The sequence below is a fragment of the Castor canadensis genome, chromosome 11 (genome assembly GCF_047511655.1).
Source record: "Castor canadensis chromosome 11, mCasCan1.hap1v2, whole genome shotgun sequence".
In the NCBI taxonomy this organism is placed as follows: domain Eukaryota; kingdom Metazoa; phylum Chordata; class Mammalia; order Rodentia; family Castoridae; genus Castor; species Castor canadensis.
Genome location: NC_133396.1, coordinates 138,772,446 through 138,792,529, shown reverse-complemented (window position 1 = coordinate 138,792,529; position 20,084 = coordinate 138,772,446). Strand labels below are relative to the sequence as shown.

Here is a 20,084-nt window from a genome sequence, read left to right as displayed (position 1 = left end):
CTGGGATTTGAACCCAAATGGTGCCAATTCCAAAACCAACGTCCTTCCCACTTCCCAGGCCTGTGTCCTGGGGGACACAGATCAGAATGATACAAATGGTCCACGATGACCTCCTCTCCCTCCACCCAGCTGCCAGCAGACCCCAAAAGTCTTCTGGGATCCAAACACTTCTTTCCAGCCCTGGCTCTGGTGCTACTTCAGTCCAGCTTCCACACTCTGCCCCTGAACCACCATGGTGGTATCTCAATAGACGAGCCAACCTGCTTCCCCTCACTGTCCATGTCCATAAAACAACCAGCATTCCTTCTGCACTGTTCATGAAAATACCCCTAGCCTGCATCCAGAATGAGGCCCAGATCTCCCAGAACCCAATTCTGCTAATCAGCCCAGCACACCTTCGCTCTCCCCTCTGAAGTGCATTGAATGGTGGTTCCCCAAAAGATACGCCCATATCCTAACACCTGACTCTGTGAACAGGACCTTATTTGGGGACGTGGTCTTTGCGAATGTGATTAAAGCAGGCATTGAGATGAGAAGTTTGTCAGGGGTCATCCAGGTCTAAGGACAATTATCCTTATAAGAGGCAGAAGAAGAGAGACACAGGCATGGAGCAGGGGGCCCCTGTGACGACGGAGGCAGAGGTGGGCATGCTGCGTCCCCAAGTTGCTCTTGGAGCAACCAGAAGCCACAAGGGAAGATTCTCTCATGGGCCTCTGAGGGGAGCCTGGTCCTGGCAATACCTTCAAATTTCGAGCCTCTGGAACTGCAGGACGACATGTTTTAAGCCACAACATTTGTGGTCTACTTTTCCAGCAGCCCTGAGAAACCAGTTCACCTTCCCCGCAGAGCTCTAGTCAAGGTGACGGGATGAGAAGGACCTAATGGGCTCCTCAGAGCTGCCTGGATCTCCTGATCCTCATCACAGGGATCCCTCTGGCCAGTGTCCTCCTATCACTTCTGAAGACTCTGGTGTCAGTTAGGCTGGGCCCCCTCACTGAGTTCCTACTTGCTACTTTCTCTTATACTTCTTATAACACCCAAGACATTTTACGATAAGACGTTTTTGTTAAATTGCTTCACTAGGCATAAGCAAGTGACATGAGGGCAGGGACTTCTGTGTCCCCAGAGCCAGATGCTCAGTAATCATTAAATACTTTCTGCTACTACTACTACTGTTTCCAGTCTACCCATACCAAATTCAAACTTCCCTTCCCTAGACAGAAATTCACAAATAACTATCGCTACCTTTACCTCACGGTAAAATCTTCTCTCATCAGCTCCTCACAACTTTCTGGCAGCTTGAGTTAAGCGTCTTTATGTCCCCAAGCTTGCCCAAGCATGGCTTCCACATCACCGTGATGGGCTTGTGGAGCGCACGTTGTGTAGGTTTTTCTTAGGTGGTGCACCCCTTCGGAAGAACTCTTTCCTCTGCTTCTCAGAGGCGGCCGTTCTCTTCCTCCTGAGGCCGCTAGCTGGGACATGACCATCTTGGTCCATATCCAACTCCTCACCATGCAAGAAAAGCCCATTTTCAGTTGGAAATGTGGAAGAAGCCCATGAAAATGGGATGAGGAGGGGCAAGAGAATAAAGAGAACTAACAGGATCCAAGTCCCTGTACCTGCTGACCCCCAAGGCCATTGCCACTGCCAAACATCCAGGTTACGTGAATCCACAAACTCCCTCCTTTCTTCAAGCTAATCTGAGTGTATTTTCTATCACCTCTGGCCACAAGGGTCTTAGCAGAGACAACACTTCCACTACTTGGAAGGTGTCAACGCACCAGTCCTCATTGGCCTTCAACGAGGAGGTCCTCAGCATCTCTACTTTAATGAAGCAATGGGGTTTGTAGGAATCTGTTACATCGCCAAGCCATGAGGTGGTGAGGCTGGGGTCTGAGCACAGTCCATGTGGCAGAAGGTGGAGGAGAAGGTCAAAAAGGGCTAGAAAGAGAGGACACCCTTTTTAGGGCCCCAAAGTTCCCTGAGTACGAGCACAGCAGCACCAATGAAATCCGTGGTGTACAGGGTTTGTGACACTCTCAATCAATGTTCACCTTGACCTTGAGGACCCAACTCTGTTCAGGAGCGTCTTTCAATCTGTTACTCATCTTTATTCTGATCATTTTGCCTCTTTAGCGATAGGACCATGAGCGCCTAGGTCAGTGATCTAGCTAACACCAGATCTGGCACCTAAGGTCTGAGAAAGCCACACAAGCAAACTGCTTGTGTCTGCCACTGAGAACAATCTGTGTGTTGCTTTCCCTCGGCTCAAGAGACCCTGGGGCTCGGTTTCTTTCCGGGAGAGAGGCCCATTTCCAGACTGTGGCATGAAACACAGGGCAAAGATGATTAGTATACACTGTGACTTACTTAGTAGCCAACAGCCTGGCGGATCCTCTAAGTGCTCAGACTCTGAGGGCCTTATCCACATCAACCAACATCAGCATGCTGGCCTCTCTGGCAACTCACCTGTGGATTTCTGTCCACAGGGTAGGATGCGCACTTCACACCTGCTGTGAATTCAGGGTTCTTCACTGACAGTCTCCTTCTTAGGTCCCAAACAAGGAGAAAGGAAAACACACTTTTATGCCTGTGTTCCCTTGTCTGACTACCTGCTGCCCTGCCCGCACAGATCAGTGTTGAACTGTTGAGAGGAAGTCAACAAAAGAGTTTCAAGGCCTCACCGGGACAAGCCAGGAAAGACTTCAGAGAAATGTCTACAGACATGAAGTAACTTAAATGAAAATTAATTTTCACGGCACTTTAAAAAACATACATTATTTCACTTAACCACTTGACCATTGGTTAGAATTTAACTGCTGTTAGATCACAAGGGAGAATCTATTATTCTCACTTCCAACTAAATAATTACTTTCTCATAGTCTGCCTTTAAATTCAGTCTAGAAACATAATGGGCCCCTATTGTTCTGTCAGCTTAGCACTGGCCTCATTTCTGGGAACTGCTCCCTGCCTGGCCCCTCCACATGCATATGGCACCACAGGAGACTGCCTGTTGGCACAATGGGCCTCGCCCTTCTTGCCAGCCATTGGTTGAGAGGTGGGCACCTGATCCAAACTGGCCAATCAGAGACCTCCCCCAGGATTTGGGAACTGCAACTGACAAAAAGAAGTCAGTGTCTCTCTGGGTGTCTGAAAATGAAGACATGTAAATGCAGAAGCAGTTGGCAGCCCTGTTCCACCATGTGGACTGAGGAATAGAAAATGCCAATCAGCAGAAAGAGAATCAGAGCAAATCCAGACAGCCTTTGAGTTCCTCCTTCTAGCTGCTCCTGAGGCCTCGCCATATTCCTCTCTTGGATTCCATTGAATCCAAGTGGCCTTATGATAAAAACTCTTTTTTGGCTTAAAGTAGCTTACGTTGGATTTGTCTTCCTTGCTACCAAGAGTTTTAACTAAGATGAGAGCGTAGCCCTATTTCAGTCTCACTCACATACTGATCTTGAATTCTTCAACAATTTTACTCGAGGACTTCAGAATGAAAACAATAAAAGTGAAAATATTTGAGTTAGACTCCTGCACAAGTTAGTCTACAGTCATTCTCCTGGGCTGTTTCTACACAGAACATTTTGGTAGAGTTTTCCTCCATCCTGGGATGGATTTAAAACATGCTAGAAATACAGGAAGCCACTAGGTCAGTGATCTAGCTGACATTGGTACCTCATGAGATTTTTATGATTGTGTTGAGGAATTGGTCTTATCTAATTTAAAATCCATCTGCAAGTGTGATGTGTTCTGTTTTGGCAATCTACCCAACTCAATTGGCCTCTGCTCTCAAGGCCTATGCCTTCTGGACACTCCAAATCCCATGAACCACGTCCTCAAAAAGTTGTCTTTGGTGTGACCTTTCTGGTGGCAGCTCTCTAACTACCAAAATCAGCCTCTTCATATGCAAGGCACTGCCAGGCTGTCCTGGAAGGTGCCTGGGAGCTGTTCAAACAAAACTCTAGGAAGAAGCTGTGACAGAATCCCTTTGCAGCGCTAACAAGAATGGCTGTTTATCTAAGACCCCTCTCTACTTGTTCATTGCTAGTTAAAACAATCAACAATAAAACGAACAACATGGATGAGATTGTCCCCATCCGCTTTCTTAAAAACAAAATAAAACAAAGCCATGAAGCTAGGTAGACTCTTGTCTTACATTTACTTAAGATCTCTAGGGTTTCTCCTCTGAAGAATTAAAAATGCAAAACCCACTGGACTTGACCGCAGGCAGGGAACATATGCTTAGCACATGGCTATAGCCTGTGCAGGCTTCAGTGCAGCTAGGTTTTAAAATCCCGCAGGCCAGTAGAAGCACTGCCCAGTCCTGCCCAGGCCCTCCCTTACGGGAGTGAGTCTGCCTTTGATCCTACGAGCCTCAGAACCCTGAGTGGTATATTCGTTACCATTTCTAATCTTACTGAAAAATATTTCCTTGCTCAAATTCAATCAGCGTGTCAATTAAACAGGTTAAAAAAAAAAAATCCATCCAAGAACTCGGAGTCATTTGGCCCAAAGGTTTATTTTAAAGATGAGATGATGAAGTCACTTGTTCAAGACAGCGCAGCAATCTGAAGGACAGATTGCTTGTCACCCCCTCACTCCTGGCTGCAGGCTCTTACAAACCAGCCCTTTACAGAAAGCTCTCAGACACATTCTCCCTCCTCTCTGCTCCTGGACAGCCCTGCAGGAGCCCAGGGCCCTGGCTCCTCTGAATTCTCTAGAGAGAAAGTTCCAAGGCTCTGAGGTACGGGGAGGAGGGGGGAGGAGGGCAGTAGGGCTTTCAAGGCCTGCAGCAGGAGTCCTACTCACAGGGAGTTGGTCCAGATGTCCTCATGTCCCCTCTGCACATACAAGCTTCACACTGCTGCAGTCCCTCCACGTAGTGGCAGGGCTGCATGAAGTGAGCTGCCCCTGGAGAACTCCCATGACAGGAAAAGGCAGCCCACCACAAGGTAGGGAATGAATGCCAGGACTGCTTTCCTGTCACCTGCAAACCTCTCCCCTGGCCATTTGTTGGCCAGGGCAGGAGAATAGAATGCACACAGAAGCCGCACTGACACCGCCACACTTGGGAGAGGGACCCAATGGCCTGGCAGCTTGAGCAAGCATGTGAGAGTCACGAGGATTTCACAGAGCAGGTGGAGTTCAGCACAAGCCACCCAAAGTGCCTCACTAATCATTAGAGATGGCACCTTCATGGCGTTTCAAGAAGTGCTGTTCCAGGGGCATTCTCCCCACCCCCACCCTTGAAGAAGACTGGCTGGGGGTGTGGCTCAGAGCTAGGGCGCTTGCCTAGCATGTGCAAAGTTCCATATCCAGCACGGGGGGCGGGAGGTGGGGGGGACGACGACACAGTGGGGCGGGGGGGGGGAGCATTGTAAAGAGAATATAAATTTGTTTAAGCTCAAGATGTCCAAAAACATTGTCACCTTCCTGGGTGAGGGGGTAGCAGTGTGATCTAGCATCATGTGACCAGCGTGGAGGCTTGGTTGATGACTCCCAAGTGCCTCTCCACAGGTGAAGTCTGATTCCTGGAGACTCATGCGAGGAAATAGCTCTCCTTTACTCTGCCCTGGTCTTTTGAACAACAAGCATGAGGGATGTGTGGGGTCCAGAGCGTCTGTCTGGGAGAATGGCTGAAGGACTTCTCCATCCTGATCAATTCACTCTTGTATGGCTCTGTATCAGTTGCTACCTGACAGAGGTGGGGAGTCCGTGTAGGCTGGCTAAGGGAAGAAGGCTGTTCTCACTCAGGTTCTATAAATTACGCATGTTCTCACTTTAATATCAAGTATGGTATGCATTAGAGTGCATGATTTGGGTAGAATCAATTTGGAAGGCTGTCAAATAAAACACGAAATAGAAAAATCCAAAGTAAAATTTATGACATGATTTTAACTCTCATTACATTCCATTTAACAAATGCATATGTTTTACAATATCTTTAATAATAATTATTAAACATAGTAAAATACTTCCAAACTTGGCTCATTGCATAATTGTACTTTGAGTGAAAAAAAAATGATCTGAGGTCTTGTCAATATGCCACTTCCTCCTCCCCCAGCTTTTAACAGAAGCAGCCTCCAGTGGAATAATCCAAGCTGTGTTCAAGAAGTTGGCAAGTAGGTCCAATTAAATGTGGTTTTACTGTATTCTGGCGTTTGCATATCTAGTCTGCCAAGAAGTAATCTTTCAAAAAAAAAAAAAAAAGAAGAAGAAAGAAAGAAAAAAAAATCTGTACTGGCCCAGACACAGCCTGAGTGGTGTGGTGTATGTGGTGTATCATATAACTTTATCCCATGACTAAGACATCTTTTCTTCTTAAATGGCTGTGAAAAACATATCATACGTCCATCAGATTCCTATATGAGTCGTCGAACCCTGTCCTTTCTGGAGCTTCTTCCATTTATACATGACAAACTGAAATTCATCTTACCAACTCTGTTTATTTTAATTATTAAACTCAGAAGGGGTTAGCTGTTAGCCACCTGAGCTTGATGTATTTATTCAGGTGTACTCCAGTTGGATTATCTGAACAAGGCTATAAATGATCCTCCTGACTTAAATCCCCACTTGCGAAAGCGGGGGCCATACACATTCACAACCCTGGGTGTCTGCAACTCCCAGAGGGAAATGCCGCCCTTGTTTTGCGAGAGGAACTCTGGGCAGTCAGTCCTCTGCTGATGTTTTACCAGGCCTTGTCCCTTCCCGGGGAGCTGACTCGAGCAGCTCCTTCCAGCTAACCAAGGCTCTACGTGAAAGAACAGCCGTATCCAAAGTCCAGATGGAAAGCTGTCGACAAAGAGGCTTCTTCTGCTCTGCCAACTGCATGATTCATCCCTGGCGTGAAGTCAGGCCGGACATGGCCCCACCACCTCGACTCCCATAGGTGAGCCAGGCGAGGGGCACAGGTGCCTACTCTGCGGTTCGCAGGGAGGGATTCTGGTGCAAAACCCACAGCCTTTGTTACAGACCTTCACGAGCTCGTCAAAAACACACGAAGAAATGGCCAAACAAAATCCACTAAACCTTTTACAAAATCGCCAGTCTATTAGAAGGGTTGAGCTCACAGCAAACTCTCCTTCCAATGCGTGCAGTGGAGCGACAAATGTCCTTTGGACTCTGGTCTATGGCATCAAGCAGAGAGAAGTTTTTTGGGGGGTGCTTGTTTGTTTTGGGTTCTTGTTCTTTTTTAACAACAAAAAGTATTAAATATACTAAGGAACTCTTTTGCCAAATAGGTATTGTTATTGTTGTTACCTTTAAAAAAAAAACTGATGAAAATTATAAAATAAAAAGGAAGGTTTGTGTCATTATAGCAAGGATCAAGAGAAGGAAAAGGAAAATAGATGACTGTGGCTCGATCGCTCCTGTGAAGTGGCATTGCATTAAAGAGGGAAATAGACACGCTGAATGTGGATTCTGAAACCATCCAATGCTTGACCCTGTCATATGGAGAAACAGATCCCAGCTTCAATCCATGTAATACTTTGTCATAGTGTCCCAATAAGGACATCGCACAGAGCAGCATCACAGTCCTCTGCTCTGTGGACTTTCCCCAGGTGTGGCTCCTCCAAGAGCTCTCATTCAGCTAGGTTTGCACTGCACCGCAAGGTGCGTCAAAACACATAAAAGAGCACGTAGATGACAGGGGGCTGACACGAGCTGCTCTGAGCTCCCGTCTGGCATGTGTGTGCCACCTTCTACTGGTAAGATGGGAGTGAATCATTTAAATTGCTTTAATACGTGGGCTTCCCTGGGGACTTAAACCTGTTTGTTGTCATTATATGTACTCATTGTAGTGGCTGTTATATTTATGGTACACGAGTGAACGTGAACCAGGAAGGCTTTCAGTCTCGGTGTCTTCAGACTAAAGGAATGTATCTGTACTCAACTTAGACTTTTGGACCAGAGTAATTGGAAGGACTTTGAAAGATCTGTCAAAAGGAACCAAAAATGTCATCCAAGTTATGAGGTTTGCACACCTAAATGTGTACATGCCTACAGGTCTACTTGAGAACAGGGAATCTTTCATTACTACGATACTTTAACTTTCACCTTCCATACAGAAATTGTCTGCTTACTGAAATAAAGTTGAAATTGTTAGTGCTCAATGAATTTAAATTGTAAAAATCCACTTTAAAAAATCTGAATGGACTGGAGGTGTAGCTCAGTGGTGGAGTGCTTGCCTGGCATGTATGAAGCCCTGGGTTTGATCCCCAGCACTGCCAAAAAAAAAACCCCAAAAACCAAAAAATCTGAATGGGTGGGAAGGCCTTCTAAGAAGGAAAAATTTCATTTTGGCGTGAAAATAATAATTGTAATAGTGTTGTCACCTCAAATTTACAGACATCTTTTGTCTGAGTCCTTAAGACTTTGTCTGTTTATTTCCAATTGCTCTAAGGAAGGAGTGCCTGGTATTGTCGTTCTGGTCTTACACATGCAGAAGTGAAGGTAGCAGAGTGGAATTCCTCGGGTATCGTGTGGATCTGTCATCCCAACTTTCCTTTGAGCCTCTTTCCAGTAGGTGATGCTGAGAGGAGGCGAGAAACATTCCAAGGAGTCAAGGCCAATTTTCAGATTAAGAGGAAATGTGTTCCACTCTCCCATTTCATCAGCAAAGCAAGTTTGAGGTCCTGTTTGGCTGGCACCTCGGTCGCCCTCCTGTGCTCCCTCTCTGCCTCCTCGCGTCCAGCATTTCTCTGACAGCCCTTGCAGCTCCCTGCCTGCACGGAGCAGTGCCTCGTTGTGGCTGAACAAATAACATGTTTTGGAAACCCTAGCAGCCCTTTCGGAGCTGGGAGCTTGAGGGAGAGTGTGTCAGTCGGTAGAATCCTGCCAGGATTTCAGCTCTCGAGGAGCCAGAAGTTGAGAGAGGTCGCCAAGACAGCTCTGACACCGGCCCAGAACGCCCCGCTGTAGACATTTGTTAAAGAAGTGATAGGGTCAAGGTTGAGAAAAGAAATAGCATCATTCCAATCTTACATCCACATTATATACATCCATATAAATGTAACGTATGTATCAGACAATGGTTAAGTGTAATCGCGAGAACTGCATAGCTGCGTAATGCAAATTTTCTGACTGAAGCACAACCAGAACATCGATTTCAGATTCAGACTTGGTCAGAGATGCACCTGGAGCAATGACTTTGACCTCCGTGTGCCTCTAAAGAAAGAATCATGTCTCTAAAGCCATAGCTACCAAAGGTCTGAGGAATGTGTAAAGTGTCTGCAAAGAGCCCTAGTCCCTTCCCCCCCACGCCTGGCCCTGGCCCACTCCTGCCCCTAGGGAGGGTGTACTGGAAGTCATTTCTGCCTCTTCTCCTCTATTTGTGAGTCTACATCATTCTCTGTGTGGAAGAATGCACCAGGCTGCCACAGATAAGGGAAGAGCAGACATAACCAGAGATCTTCCCATCATGAAGAAGAATTAGTCCATTTTGGCCCTTAGATTTTTTTTTTATATAATTTGAGTAACAAAATTAATGCATTATTTCTAAGACAACCAGTCCAGAATGCAAATTTTAAGACCCACGATACAGATGTAAGCTTGTATTTATTTCTGTTTATGCCGCTTCACTGTTGTATTATTTTAGGAGAGATAAAAAGCCTATATGTATTAGTAAATAAACATAACATGAGGACTGATCACCTCATTATTTGAGGGCATTATTTGACTGACTTCAGCAAAAAACACGTCAATCACTTAATATCTTTCCATGCTGGTCAAGCCTACAGACCACCTGTCACATTTGACTGAAGTGTTATTTTTTACTGCAAGATAAGCACCTTTACAAAGCAAACTGAATAAATGATGACAAATTCTCACTCCCTCCCCCTTTTGCACAGAAGTGGTTCTAGTGCGGCTTTGAGGCATCCCTCGAGTAAAATAACATATAAATAGAACGTGAGACATCACCACATTTTCTAGACTTCACACTTACTATGAAAAGCAAAACTTCTTTGTGCCCTAACATATTCCCTAATTTTTTTTCCCCTTAACCTAAGAATTTCATCCAGTTGATGCTGATTGTTAAATGAGCCCCAGAAAAGCTGCTGCGTGCTCAGACCTCCCTCCGTGGATTTATGTGGCTTGCTGCTACACAAGGTGATATCTAGGGCCAATAGGAGATGAGGTTTTCGTTTCAAATTTGTTTCCATTTTTCCAAAATGGTAGAAAGATAAAAAAACAACTTGGCTGGAAAACTCAGTTATGCAATGGTGTCAAAAATCGCTTGATGCATAAAATTTACCCTCCTATGGTAAATAAAAGGACATTGAGAAACTTACAGGGCAGACTACAAAGTAGGGATTTTAGTTTGAGTCTCAACAAAAATCAGAACCTAAGGGAATATTCCATCTGCCAGACAGCAGGTTCTTTGGAGCAATCTTAGGTTCTACACTAAGGCTCACTCACAATCACTCTGTTCTGAATACAAACATTTCCAGGCCTCCTGCCTGCCTCCTGCTTTCACATGAGACCCTCTTTCTCAACACCAGGTACTTTTAGAAACAACTATACAAATTAGGCTTTCTTGGGATATGGTTTTATGCTCAGATTTCGTCTATTTGGTGAGGATGTTAAGTGACAGTGAGGCTTATAAATTAGAAAAAATGGAATTTTTTTACACTAAATATAAATAGATGACTCTAACTTCTCTGGTAGCTCACACGCCATGAATGTTATCCTTTCATTATCTATTACTGCACTATTGTGCTTTTTCGAAACTGCCCAAATAGACCTCCTTAGGAGGCATTGCTGTCTGTCGAGAAAGCACACAATTGTCATTTTGTAATTATCAAACAGCTCATGTATGTCATACAGTTCCAAAGTAAAGGTCCTCCAAAAAGGTATAGGTATGTTTTGAGTCTCTTTTGAAAACACAAAATTTAAGAGGTTCAGATAAAAAGCCTAAATACTCTTTAACTTTGAAGGTCATCTCAGAACATTCGACATACAAAACTGCTACAGTCTTTAATAATCCTCTCCAAAGTAAAGTGAACTGCACTGAGTGTGATTTTCAATTATGTGAAGTGTCCTTTTTATAGTTTTAATTAATATGTTTATAAATTATAAATTATAAATTACACGCTTTTAAGCTCTGTCATGCATCAAAATCTAGCTCTGGCCTGACGCAGCACAGGTAAGTATGATTATGCTAGCCTTTCAAGTTCAATACCATCATACATGCAGTATGAATTAAGATAGCAGAGTTCATCTATTCTACACATATTTTACCAATAGCCCAAGCCATCTTCCATGTGCCATGTCATATTAACTATAAATATACTTTTTACAAAGTTGGAGATTTGGGACAATATGACTTTTAAAAATTCCTGTAAAGTCATATAAAGTACTGACACTTAATAAAAGCCACTTGGTTTAATGATTAACTATAGAAACCATAACGAACTGAAGTCAGTCATTTCCGTCAATGGACTCTATGAATGTTGCACGGCCTCTCAAAGCCACTCTAAATGTCCTCACTGAAACTGTTCCTAACTAAATGAGCTACATTTTAAAGCCAAATTGGGTTTTCATTCCTCTCCTGCCAAACTAACTAGAGAATGCGTCAAGTCGCAAGCTTAATTGCCAATCCATTGCTAAAGATTAGGAAAGGAGATACCTAATGTCCACATAAGTGGCCACCAATTCAAGAAAATTTCTGGTTTTGAAAGATTTTTTTTTTGTAAACCACCGTTCAACCAAAGAAAAGTATTATGCATTGTGCTCACATAGAATGAGGAATTGTGACCAACGGCAAATCAGTAAACATTAGAACAGAATTAGAAAAGGTAACTGGATAATTCATCCCTCAAAAAAATTCTGATTTCTTTCAAGAGCTTAAATCTTTCAGGAAAACACTATTCTATGTGCCTGAATTATCTAGACAACTAATTCAATAATTTATAAGCAGATACAAGGTATTTGAATTCAAAACAAAAAGCTTTCCAAGCCCTTGATTCATCTCTATCTTATCCTTCCTCTTCACAATGTTTTTCATTTGAAGTTCAGCTTCTTCCACAAGAAATTACAAAAGTTAATTAGTAAGGCGTTGGTTTGCAAAAACACTAAAAATTTAATTTCTGAAGTGTTTCTGAAAATGAATTAATGGTTGTACATCTCAAGTGTATCAGTAAGATCTGACTGCTTTGCTAAACGTTTACAGTACTGTGAAAATTTAAGCCAGGCTGTGGGGGCTAGAAACACAAAATGTTTCTTTTTATGGAACTAAGTTGCCCTGCAGTCTAAAGCTAAGTAGGTGTACATTAGACCAAAAGATCATGAACGAAGATACTTCGCTATGCTTCTGTAGGCAAGCGATAGAAAAATTCCAACATAAGGGACAAAATCCTGTCAGTGTAATAAACCTGGACTCTAGCCAAAATGAAATTCCTAAAAGCTGTATGCTTTTAAAAAATAGAACTAGTACTTTATTCTGAAAGATGCTCTGATCTTTAAGATTTTAATGGCAGAGGACTTAAATGAGGACGGGTGAAGCCTTTCGGTCCTGCATTTCAAAAATCACCCTTACCTGTTGCCCTGTACCTTTACGTAATTTTAAACATTGCAATGAATAATGTTAGCAAAAATTTAGATCAGTATCTACAATTAAAATTTTAAATTACTTTTCTACCCAGCAGCATGCACAAGTTTCTTTCACTTTGTTAGAAACCCAAGAACATTTTAAGCTTTATAGGAATAAAATAGTTCAATGCAGGAGATTTGGAAATCTTAAGGCCTTAAAACCCTTACCTAGTAAAATAGGATTTCTTGTTTTTAATATATTTTGTGTGTATCTATAAAACTTGGAAATTCAAGATTCCAAGTAAAGTTATTTCTTGAGTTAAAAAAAATAACCATTTTCATTGATGGTAGTCCAAAATCAAAGATTTATTTAGAAAAATGAGTATTTCAGTCATTTTTATGTGTGCTATTACATAATTATATAAATTAAAGTTATAATTTATATAATTTTAATATAGTGTTCACCTTCTTCTAACCGTCCAAAAATCTGTTTGTAGATATTCATGTTGAAGAAAAACTACTTGATTCATCTGCTAATCTGATAGCACAATTAACTAGAAAGGAAATCTAAAACCAGCATCCTTAACGTTTTAACACTTCTTGGATATTCTCCAGGGTACACCTAGCACCCAATGCTGGGCCCACAGTGATGCAGCGCATGGTTGATTATCCAAAGGGAACAGATGTGTTCGAAGGTAAGTGAAACCATTCTTTACCATAGACTCATGGATCAGCCAGATGTCAACGGGGGATCAATTTTAATGGTTTCCAACATGATTACATGAAAAACTAGTTTTCGTTCTTCAATGTAGCAAATAAACAACTGAATGTTGCATTTCACTTATCAAACATGCAATTTGTGTAACCTGCTATTCTAGTTTTGCAATGTTTTAAGAAGTTATTTCCAGATCTCGTGTCGGAATATTGTTTTTATGAGAACATCCTGTTAAGCTTGTTAATGTGCTCAATTGAAAGTGGTTGGTCAGTGGGATTAAATAATAAAGTGAACTCCCAACATCTTCAGGGAGCTCCGAGATACTTTGCCTTTCAGTGGCAAAGGACTCTACTTACAGCAAGATAAAAAGCACCACTTTCTTTTTTTGCAAGTTGTAACCATTCAAGAAATGACTTGATGGAGGCCAAATGTATGGTCCTCTTTTATGTGAAAAATTTGGTTGCCTAAAATCAAGTTGATCTACATATAATTAAATACTGTTTTTCCAATTAAAAAGGGAATGAGGACTCCAAGTTACAAATTTTCGATTGTGCTTTATGGTAAAATCTTTGTGGCTTCCTATCCAAAGTCACGAGGAGCTCATAAATGGTGCATTTCCAAGCTCTGGATCTCACATTCCACTTCTGTAGAATATTAACCTTACTGTAGGTCACTTTATATAAATGTGTTTGACAGCAGTATGTAATTTTTTAATTTTTTGGTGGCACTGGGGTTGGAACTCAAAGAGACTCATGCTCTTACTTCTTGAGCCACTCTGTCAGCCCGACAGCAGTTTTTAAAACTACTATTTTCATAGTGGTCTAGAGGATTGGGAATGAGGGAGGGTTATAGATTTCAGGATTTACACAACCTCTCAGGTGAGTGCCTGTCTCTGGGTTCCATCTAGGGCAGTTTGTGACAATTCCTCAAAGTCCTGTCCACACCTGAGTGTTGCCAACACCTTAGGTCAACCAGGAACAATTCTCACCCTGACACATACATACCCAACAAGACAGGCATGAAGTTTGGACAATCACAAAGAGAATGAAGTTCTTTTAATAGTGCACTTTAAATACATCTTAAAATTACAACTGCAAAATTAAAAACCTAGGACCTTACAAGGTCTCCCAGCAACAGAAAGGACGGACATTTTTTGAACGATTGAATGCCTGCTAATTCAATTGCCTAGAAGTCCACTCATTAGCCAAGCAGTCTCCCAAATGAAGACATCAGGTCTCCTTCAATTTTCCACTGAAACAGAACACAGGAGACTAGATTTGACCCATCGACTTTGAGTAAGATTACACATGAAAAGTGACTAGGGCTGTGTACGGATTAGCAATTGTACCTCGTGTCAGGTAAAACCTATGCTGCCACCAAAGTTTGAAGGCTTTACAGTTTTCTAGGGAATTAGCTCAGCTTTCATGAGGTACACTATAGAAAATGGGTCATACTGTTGTAAATGTGCATATAATATCTTCTTAATTGATTAGAAAGGTTGGATATTCCCATTTGGGTGACCTAAGGCATCCTAATAACTTCATAAACTGAAAAGAACTGATATTAAAATAAAGATGCCACATACTATACTTGGAACCTATATCATACGTGATCATAACACAAAGACACACAGGAAATTCTCAGTTCATATAATTTATTGCAGTTAGCACACAGTTTAAAAATTCACCAACACACCAATAGTACAAAACTAAACAGCATTATAAGTTATTCCCCTCAGGAAAATAAAACAGACTGTGATTGTCAAAGCTAGTTGTCAGTCTAAGTTTTCGAACAAAGGAAGAATGTGAAACTAAGTAAAGGAAAAAGCAATCACTCACAACGACCACAAAAAGAAAATCCAAAAGAAAGTCCGTTTTCTCACAGACATTGATTGTCTTCTCTAAATTAATACAAATTATTTAACATAAACTGTATTTAAAAAAAAAAAAAACTAGAAACTCTTCAAGTAACTAAAGACAATGCTCCAAGGCCATTTTTCACAGCTTTTTTGTTTGTTTGTTTGCTTTAAATGCAATTACAGCCAAATTAACACACGTTTGACCAAATATTTCCAAAACAGTCCAGCAACACACAATGGAGTTTTCCATTCAGTATCTTAAGCACAAAAATAGGCTGTTTACAGTAGTTAAGGCGATCAAATCTTAAACAAAAACAATTTTAAAAGAAGGAAACCAGCAAATGTCCTCCATGCTCCTCCCATAGACCTTATTTGTAAGTGCAAGACAGGAAAACAAACACTGTGCAAAACGCTTTCGCCCGCGTGCAGGTCATCAAGCCGTACACTGGGCTGCAGCCTCTGCTGCCGACACACATGGTCTACTAACCCCTTCCCCTGTCAATCAAGGCAGTCCAGTCCTTTCAGCCTGGGGCTTTTTCAGTCCATAGAATCTTTTCATGAGTGGGGGGGGGGGGGGGGGCAGAAAAGGGAGGGTAAGGAAGAAGGGGAGAAAAAGAAAGGAGGCACAAAAAAAAGAAAGAGAGAATGACCTATTGTCAATTTGTGCAGTAGTTATTCTAAAGATGCTCAACTGAGTAAATGCGTACACCTAAACTCTGAGCTGGCATGGGTTCTGTGCAATTAGAAGTTTGTTATAAATGCACACTGCACATGCAAACCTTTAAGCCGTTTGTAAACATTTATATGTTCCTTGTTATATAGCAAAGTTTTCAATTTGCAGCTTAAGTTTTTATTCAGCTTAACAGTTTCAACTTAAAGACAGTGGGAAAGTCAATTTAAATTTAAATTATATAAAATAAAAATAAAAACAGTGCATTTACGTTCTTCATAACACCAGGTTTTTTCCAAATGGTGCTATTTTTCTAAGAAATTAAATAGTTTTAAACTCACTCATTAAAGTTATACAATGCAAACAAAGACAAAAAATATATTGAAACTCATGCATTTCTGTAGCGTTAATATTTACTTTTCAAGACTCAACTAAGAGCATCAACACAACCTGTCAAGTTCTTTGACACCCCCCCAGCCCGTGTAATCAATTACAGTATACAAGAACAGTAATTCACATTTTTAAACACACAGTTCAACACTGCTGAAGCTGCACTATCCTTTTCATCCCAAGCAACCTTCACAAAGACAGTGTCCCAGTGATCCCAGTGTACTGCAGAATCCCACTCACTGGGAACCGTCAGAAAACCAGAAGTTGCCACTAGAAAGTTTAAGTCAACTGCTTGTTTAAAAATAGATAATCCAGCATTTCAGAAAATTTCCATTTGGGTCTAAAAGCATTCAGGTTTCCAACAGCCAGAAAAGATTCATGCAATTTGAGACAGAGAAAGAGGCTAATAACACTGGAGGGGGATTTCTTTCTACTTTAAAAAGTGAAACAAAACAAAACAAAACCAAAAAAAAAAAAAAAAAAAAGAAAGAAAAGAGAATGTTGTGGGGCACACACACACACACACACACAAAAGCTCAAAGACAATGCAGTGTTGACAAAATTAAGCCATATGAAAGCATTTGTGATAGGACAATTTGTTGAGAAGGTTCTTACTGGCTTCCTTAGCCTATCCTTCAAAGGAAAGACACCTCTCTATTCTCTGACTTGCTCTAAGTCTCTTTTATCAGAATGCTAAATTAGTGAGATTCTCATGCTATTATTCTAAAGTGCAAAAAACAAGTTAAGATCCCAACTTTTTAGTTCCAGGAAACAAGACTGCTTTTAGACCGTACCACAACTATATAGAGATCTATGTATATATATGTATATGTATATATATATATATATATAATTTATATATATATATAAAATTATTTCCAAAGTTCTTGAGAGCTATCTTCTAAGGTCCAGTCTCTGACAGTGGGCAAGCTCAGTGCTTCGCTTTTGACCGACAAGGAGTTCACCAACTCACAGTGGAACTTGCGGATGTGTCTGTACAGGTCTCCGGACTGCGTGAACCTGCGCTCGCACCACTTGCAGGCGTGGGGCTTCTCGCGGGTGTGCACCACGGCGTGGCGGCTCAGGTTGTGGGAGTACTGGAAGCTCTTGCCGCACTGCGTGCACGTGTAGGGCTTCTCCCCCGAGTGAGTCCTCTCGTGGCGCTTGAGCGTGTACATGCACGAGAACGTCTTCCCACACAGCGAGCACGTGGGCACATTGACATCGGCGGTGGGCTTGCTGCGCAGGCCGTCCTGCTCGCGGAAGTGCGTGCTCAGGTGGATCTGCAGGATGTGCGGGCTGGGGAAGACTTTGTTGCATAGAGGGCACATGAAGATCTGGCCCGCGGGACTCAGGATGTTGGACACGTAGGGGAGCAGGCTGCTCTCCATGCCCCCTTCCACCTGCACACGCTCGCTCTCAGGGGTCATCATCTCGTCGTCGCTGGCTTTGTCCTCCCGGTCCAGCTCCCTCAAGACCGAGTCCTCCCTCAGAGGGGCCAGATGGGCCGGCTCATACTGTACCCTGTTGTTAGTGCTCACACTCTCTTTCACAGTGCTATGTTCCATGTCATAGTCATTAGTGCCAACATCACTCTCATCACAGGACGCCTCTTTCTCCACCTTCACCTGCACCAGGTTGCTTCTCAGCACGTCCTGTGAAGAGAAATAAGAGCTGTTCAGATTTTCAACTCCTGAAAGGCTGGACTTGACAGACAGGTCCAGCACACAGTCAACATCTGCCGAATCCCTCACGGAGGTGACAGACCTCTGGGACAAAGACTCTGTTGAGCTGCAGGGGCTGGCTACTGTTTTCCCAGCTGCTATGGCGTGTGGCTCTGCCTCTCCGCCTGCCTGGGGGATGCCTGCCGAGTCGGAGGGCAATCGCATCCACACGTTCCCAGGCTCCGCTGCCAAGTCCCTTTTGCTGGGCAGGATGTTCAGTTTTTCATCTTCACCTTCATCTTCATCACTGGGCAGGTCGCCGGCCATGTGGCTGCTGCCATCCGAGAGGCTCTCGACTTTGTCAGAACAACTTGAGGCGTCTTCTTCCTTTTTGGTGCTGTCGGCCTCAGTGGTGGCTTTCTCTTTCAGCTTCTTTTTGCAGACTTTGACAATGTCATACATGTGGAGATAACTGGCAGCTGCTAGCACGTCTTCAATGGGCAAGTCTTTGAACTGGAGTTTCCCTTCATACATGAATTCAAGCAGGAGAGCGAAAGCGGGGGCTGTAACAATGTCGCTGTTCAGATGAACAATGTCTCTTTTGTCCAGCTGGTCCTTGTAAAAGAGGTGGAAGTACATGCTGCACGAAGCCAGCACAGCTCGGTGCGCTCGGAACTGGGCATCTCCCACCAGAACAGTGCAGTCACAAAGAAAGCCCTGGTGTCTCTGCTCGCTCAGACACTGCAGCAAATGTCTACTGTGGTCTGGAAACTCCATGCTGTCTTCATAACCTGGGAAGAGAGGAGTTTCTCATTAGAGCCTGCTTAGGAAATCATTTCAGTGCTCCAGTCCCCATATAAAAAATAATTCTGCCCTGGCTGACACAGTAGGCATCCCTGAATGTTAATCAGCTCATAGCCCAAGGATTACCAAATCACACAGCAAGACCTAGTCACCAGAAGAAAAACCGTCACTTTGCAAACTTCCTTAGCCTAGCCAAATGCTCTGCGAAGCACCCCCACCTTCCCGAACTTTTGGTGAAGTTTTTAAAGCCATCAGTTAACTACAGCTTCTTACTGAGAACACAAATCCAGCTCTCCTTCCTAAGAATTTAACTCTACTCATCAAATTATGTCCCACAAAACCTGCAAGATACGCTTAGTTTCAAAGGGTACAACTCATAAAAACAAAGGAAAGTCCCAGACATATCCTAGATTCAAGAAAAGTTATTTTATCACTTGTGATACCTGACTGTACTTAGAAAGCACAGTTTAAACACACACCCATTTGGCTGAATCAAGAATTAAAAAAAAAAAAAAAAAGAAATTGCATAATTAGTCCAGAAATCAGCAAACAACTTACTTTTAAAGTCAGAGTGTTACAACAACAAAAACCCTGTGTATAAAAACAGATGTTGATGTCTAAGATTTGCAGGTATGGCACACATGGACGAGATCAGAAGGAACTACATCAACAGATGGAAAAGATCATCTTTACTCTGAACAAATCCAAAGATTTTTTTTTTTAATGAATTGAGAAAAAAAAATGGTTCTATTTCTTTGTAGGATCTGTACTTCCACAGTATTAACTTCCAGAGGGGCTTTATTTAACTCTGAAAATTCTCATTGAACTTTGATCTGCTATAAGGTAAAACAAGTTCCATATTAAAATTAATTTAAACTTTTAAAAATAAAGGAATACAACTCTTAAATGCGAAACTTCACATAGATTCAACATTTGGGGAGATGAAGCCTCTCTCCTAGAGAAGAGAAACTTTTTTTTTTTTTCCAGGTTCTTCCTTGCCTCACCAGTAAAAAAAATACTTTGTTTCAACATAACTTGTTATATTTTGTTTTCCCACTAGTTTCTATTCTTTCAATTCTGCTTCTTTTCATTGTTTTCTGGTGAGGGAGGGTGAAAGGAGAGGAAAGGCAAAGATGTAAAAAGGGTCAAAATCCAACTGCACTGGGTAAACCCCTTAAAAATAAAGAGAACCTGACTTCCCCTTTCCAGACCAGAACGAAGGCTCCAGACCATCCGTCTCAGCAAGTTCATTTTGGGGATAGATACGACATTAATATTCAGAAGCGACTTCCCTTCTCCTCTATACTCTGTTTGAGATAGACTAAAACTTTCAACTTAAACCCAGATACATTCTGCAAGATGCCACCACTAGAATAAACCAAGGTTTACAATACAATCACTTTAAGTGCCCCACAGCTAACATCAATCCTAATCCTTGAGAGGGCTAAA

The 20,084-nt window shown here is 42.4% G+C and overlaps 1 protein-coding gene and 1 long non-coding RNA gene across 6 annotated transcripts in view; both read right to left on the bottom strand.

The window, feature by feature from the left end:
- Window positions 1-5,113, bottom strand: part of LOC141413988 (uncharacterized) — a 31,118-nt gene extending 26,005 nt beyond the window's left edge. For all 3 annotated transcript variants that reach the window (XR_012439110.1, XR_012439112.1, XR_012439111.1), the window contains exon 1: window positions 4,813-5,113. This is a non-coding gene — a long non-coding RNA (uncharacterized lncRNA). The remainder of the gene's footprint in view (window positions 1-4,812) is intronic.
- Window positions 5,114-14,296: 9,183 nt separating this feature from the next.
- Zbtb18 (zinc finger and BTB domain containing 18) overlaps window positions 14,297-20,084 on the bottom strand; it is a 9,254-nt gene continuing 3,466 nt past the window's right edge. For 2 of the 3 annotated variants that reach the window (XM_020154587.2, XM_074048790.1), the window contains exon 2: window positions 14,297-18,622. In XM_020154587.2, the coding sequence (XP_020010176.2) occupies window positions 17,040-18,608 (1,569 nt within the window). In that variant the 5' untranslated portion in view covers window positions 18,609-18,622 and the 3' untranslated portion in view covers window positions 14,297-17,039. The remainder of the gene's footprint in view (window positions 18,623-20,084) is intronic. The other variant, XM_074048791.1, reaches the window with a different exon arrangement.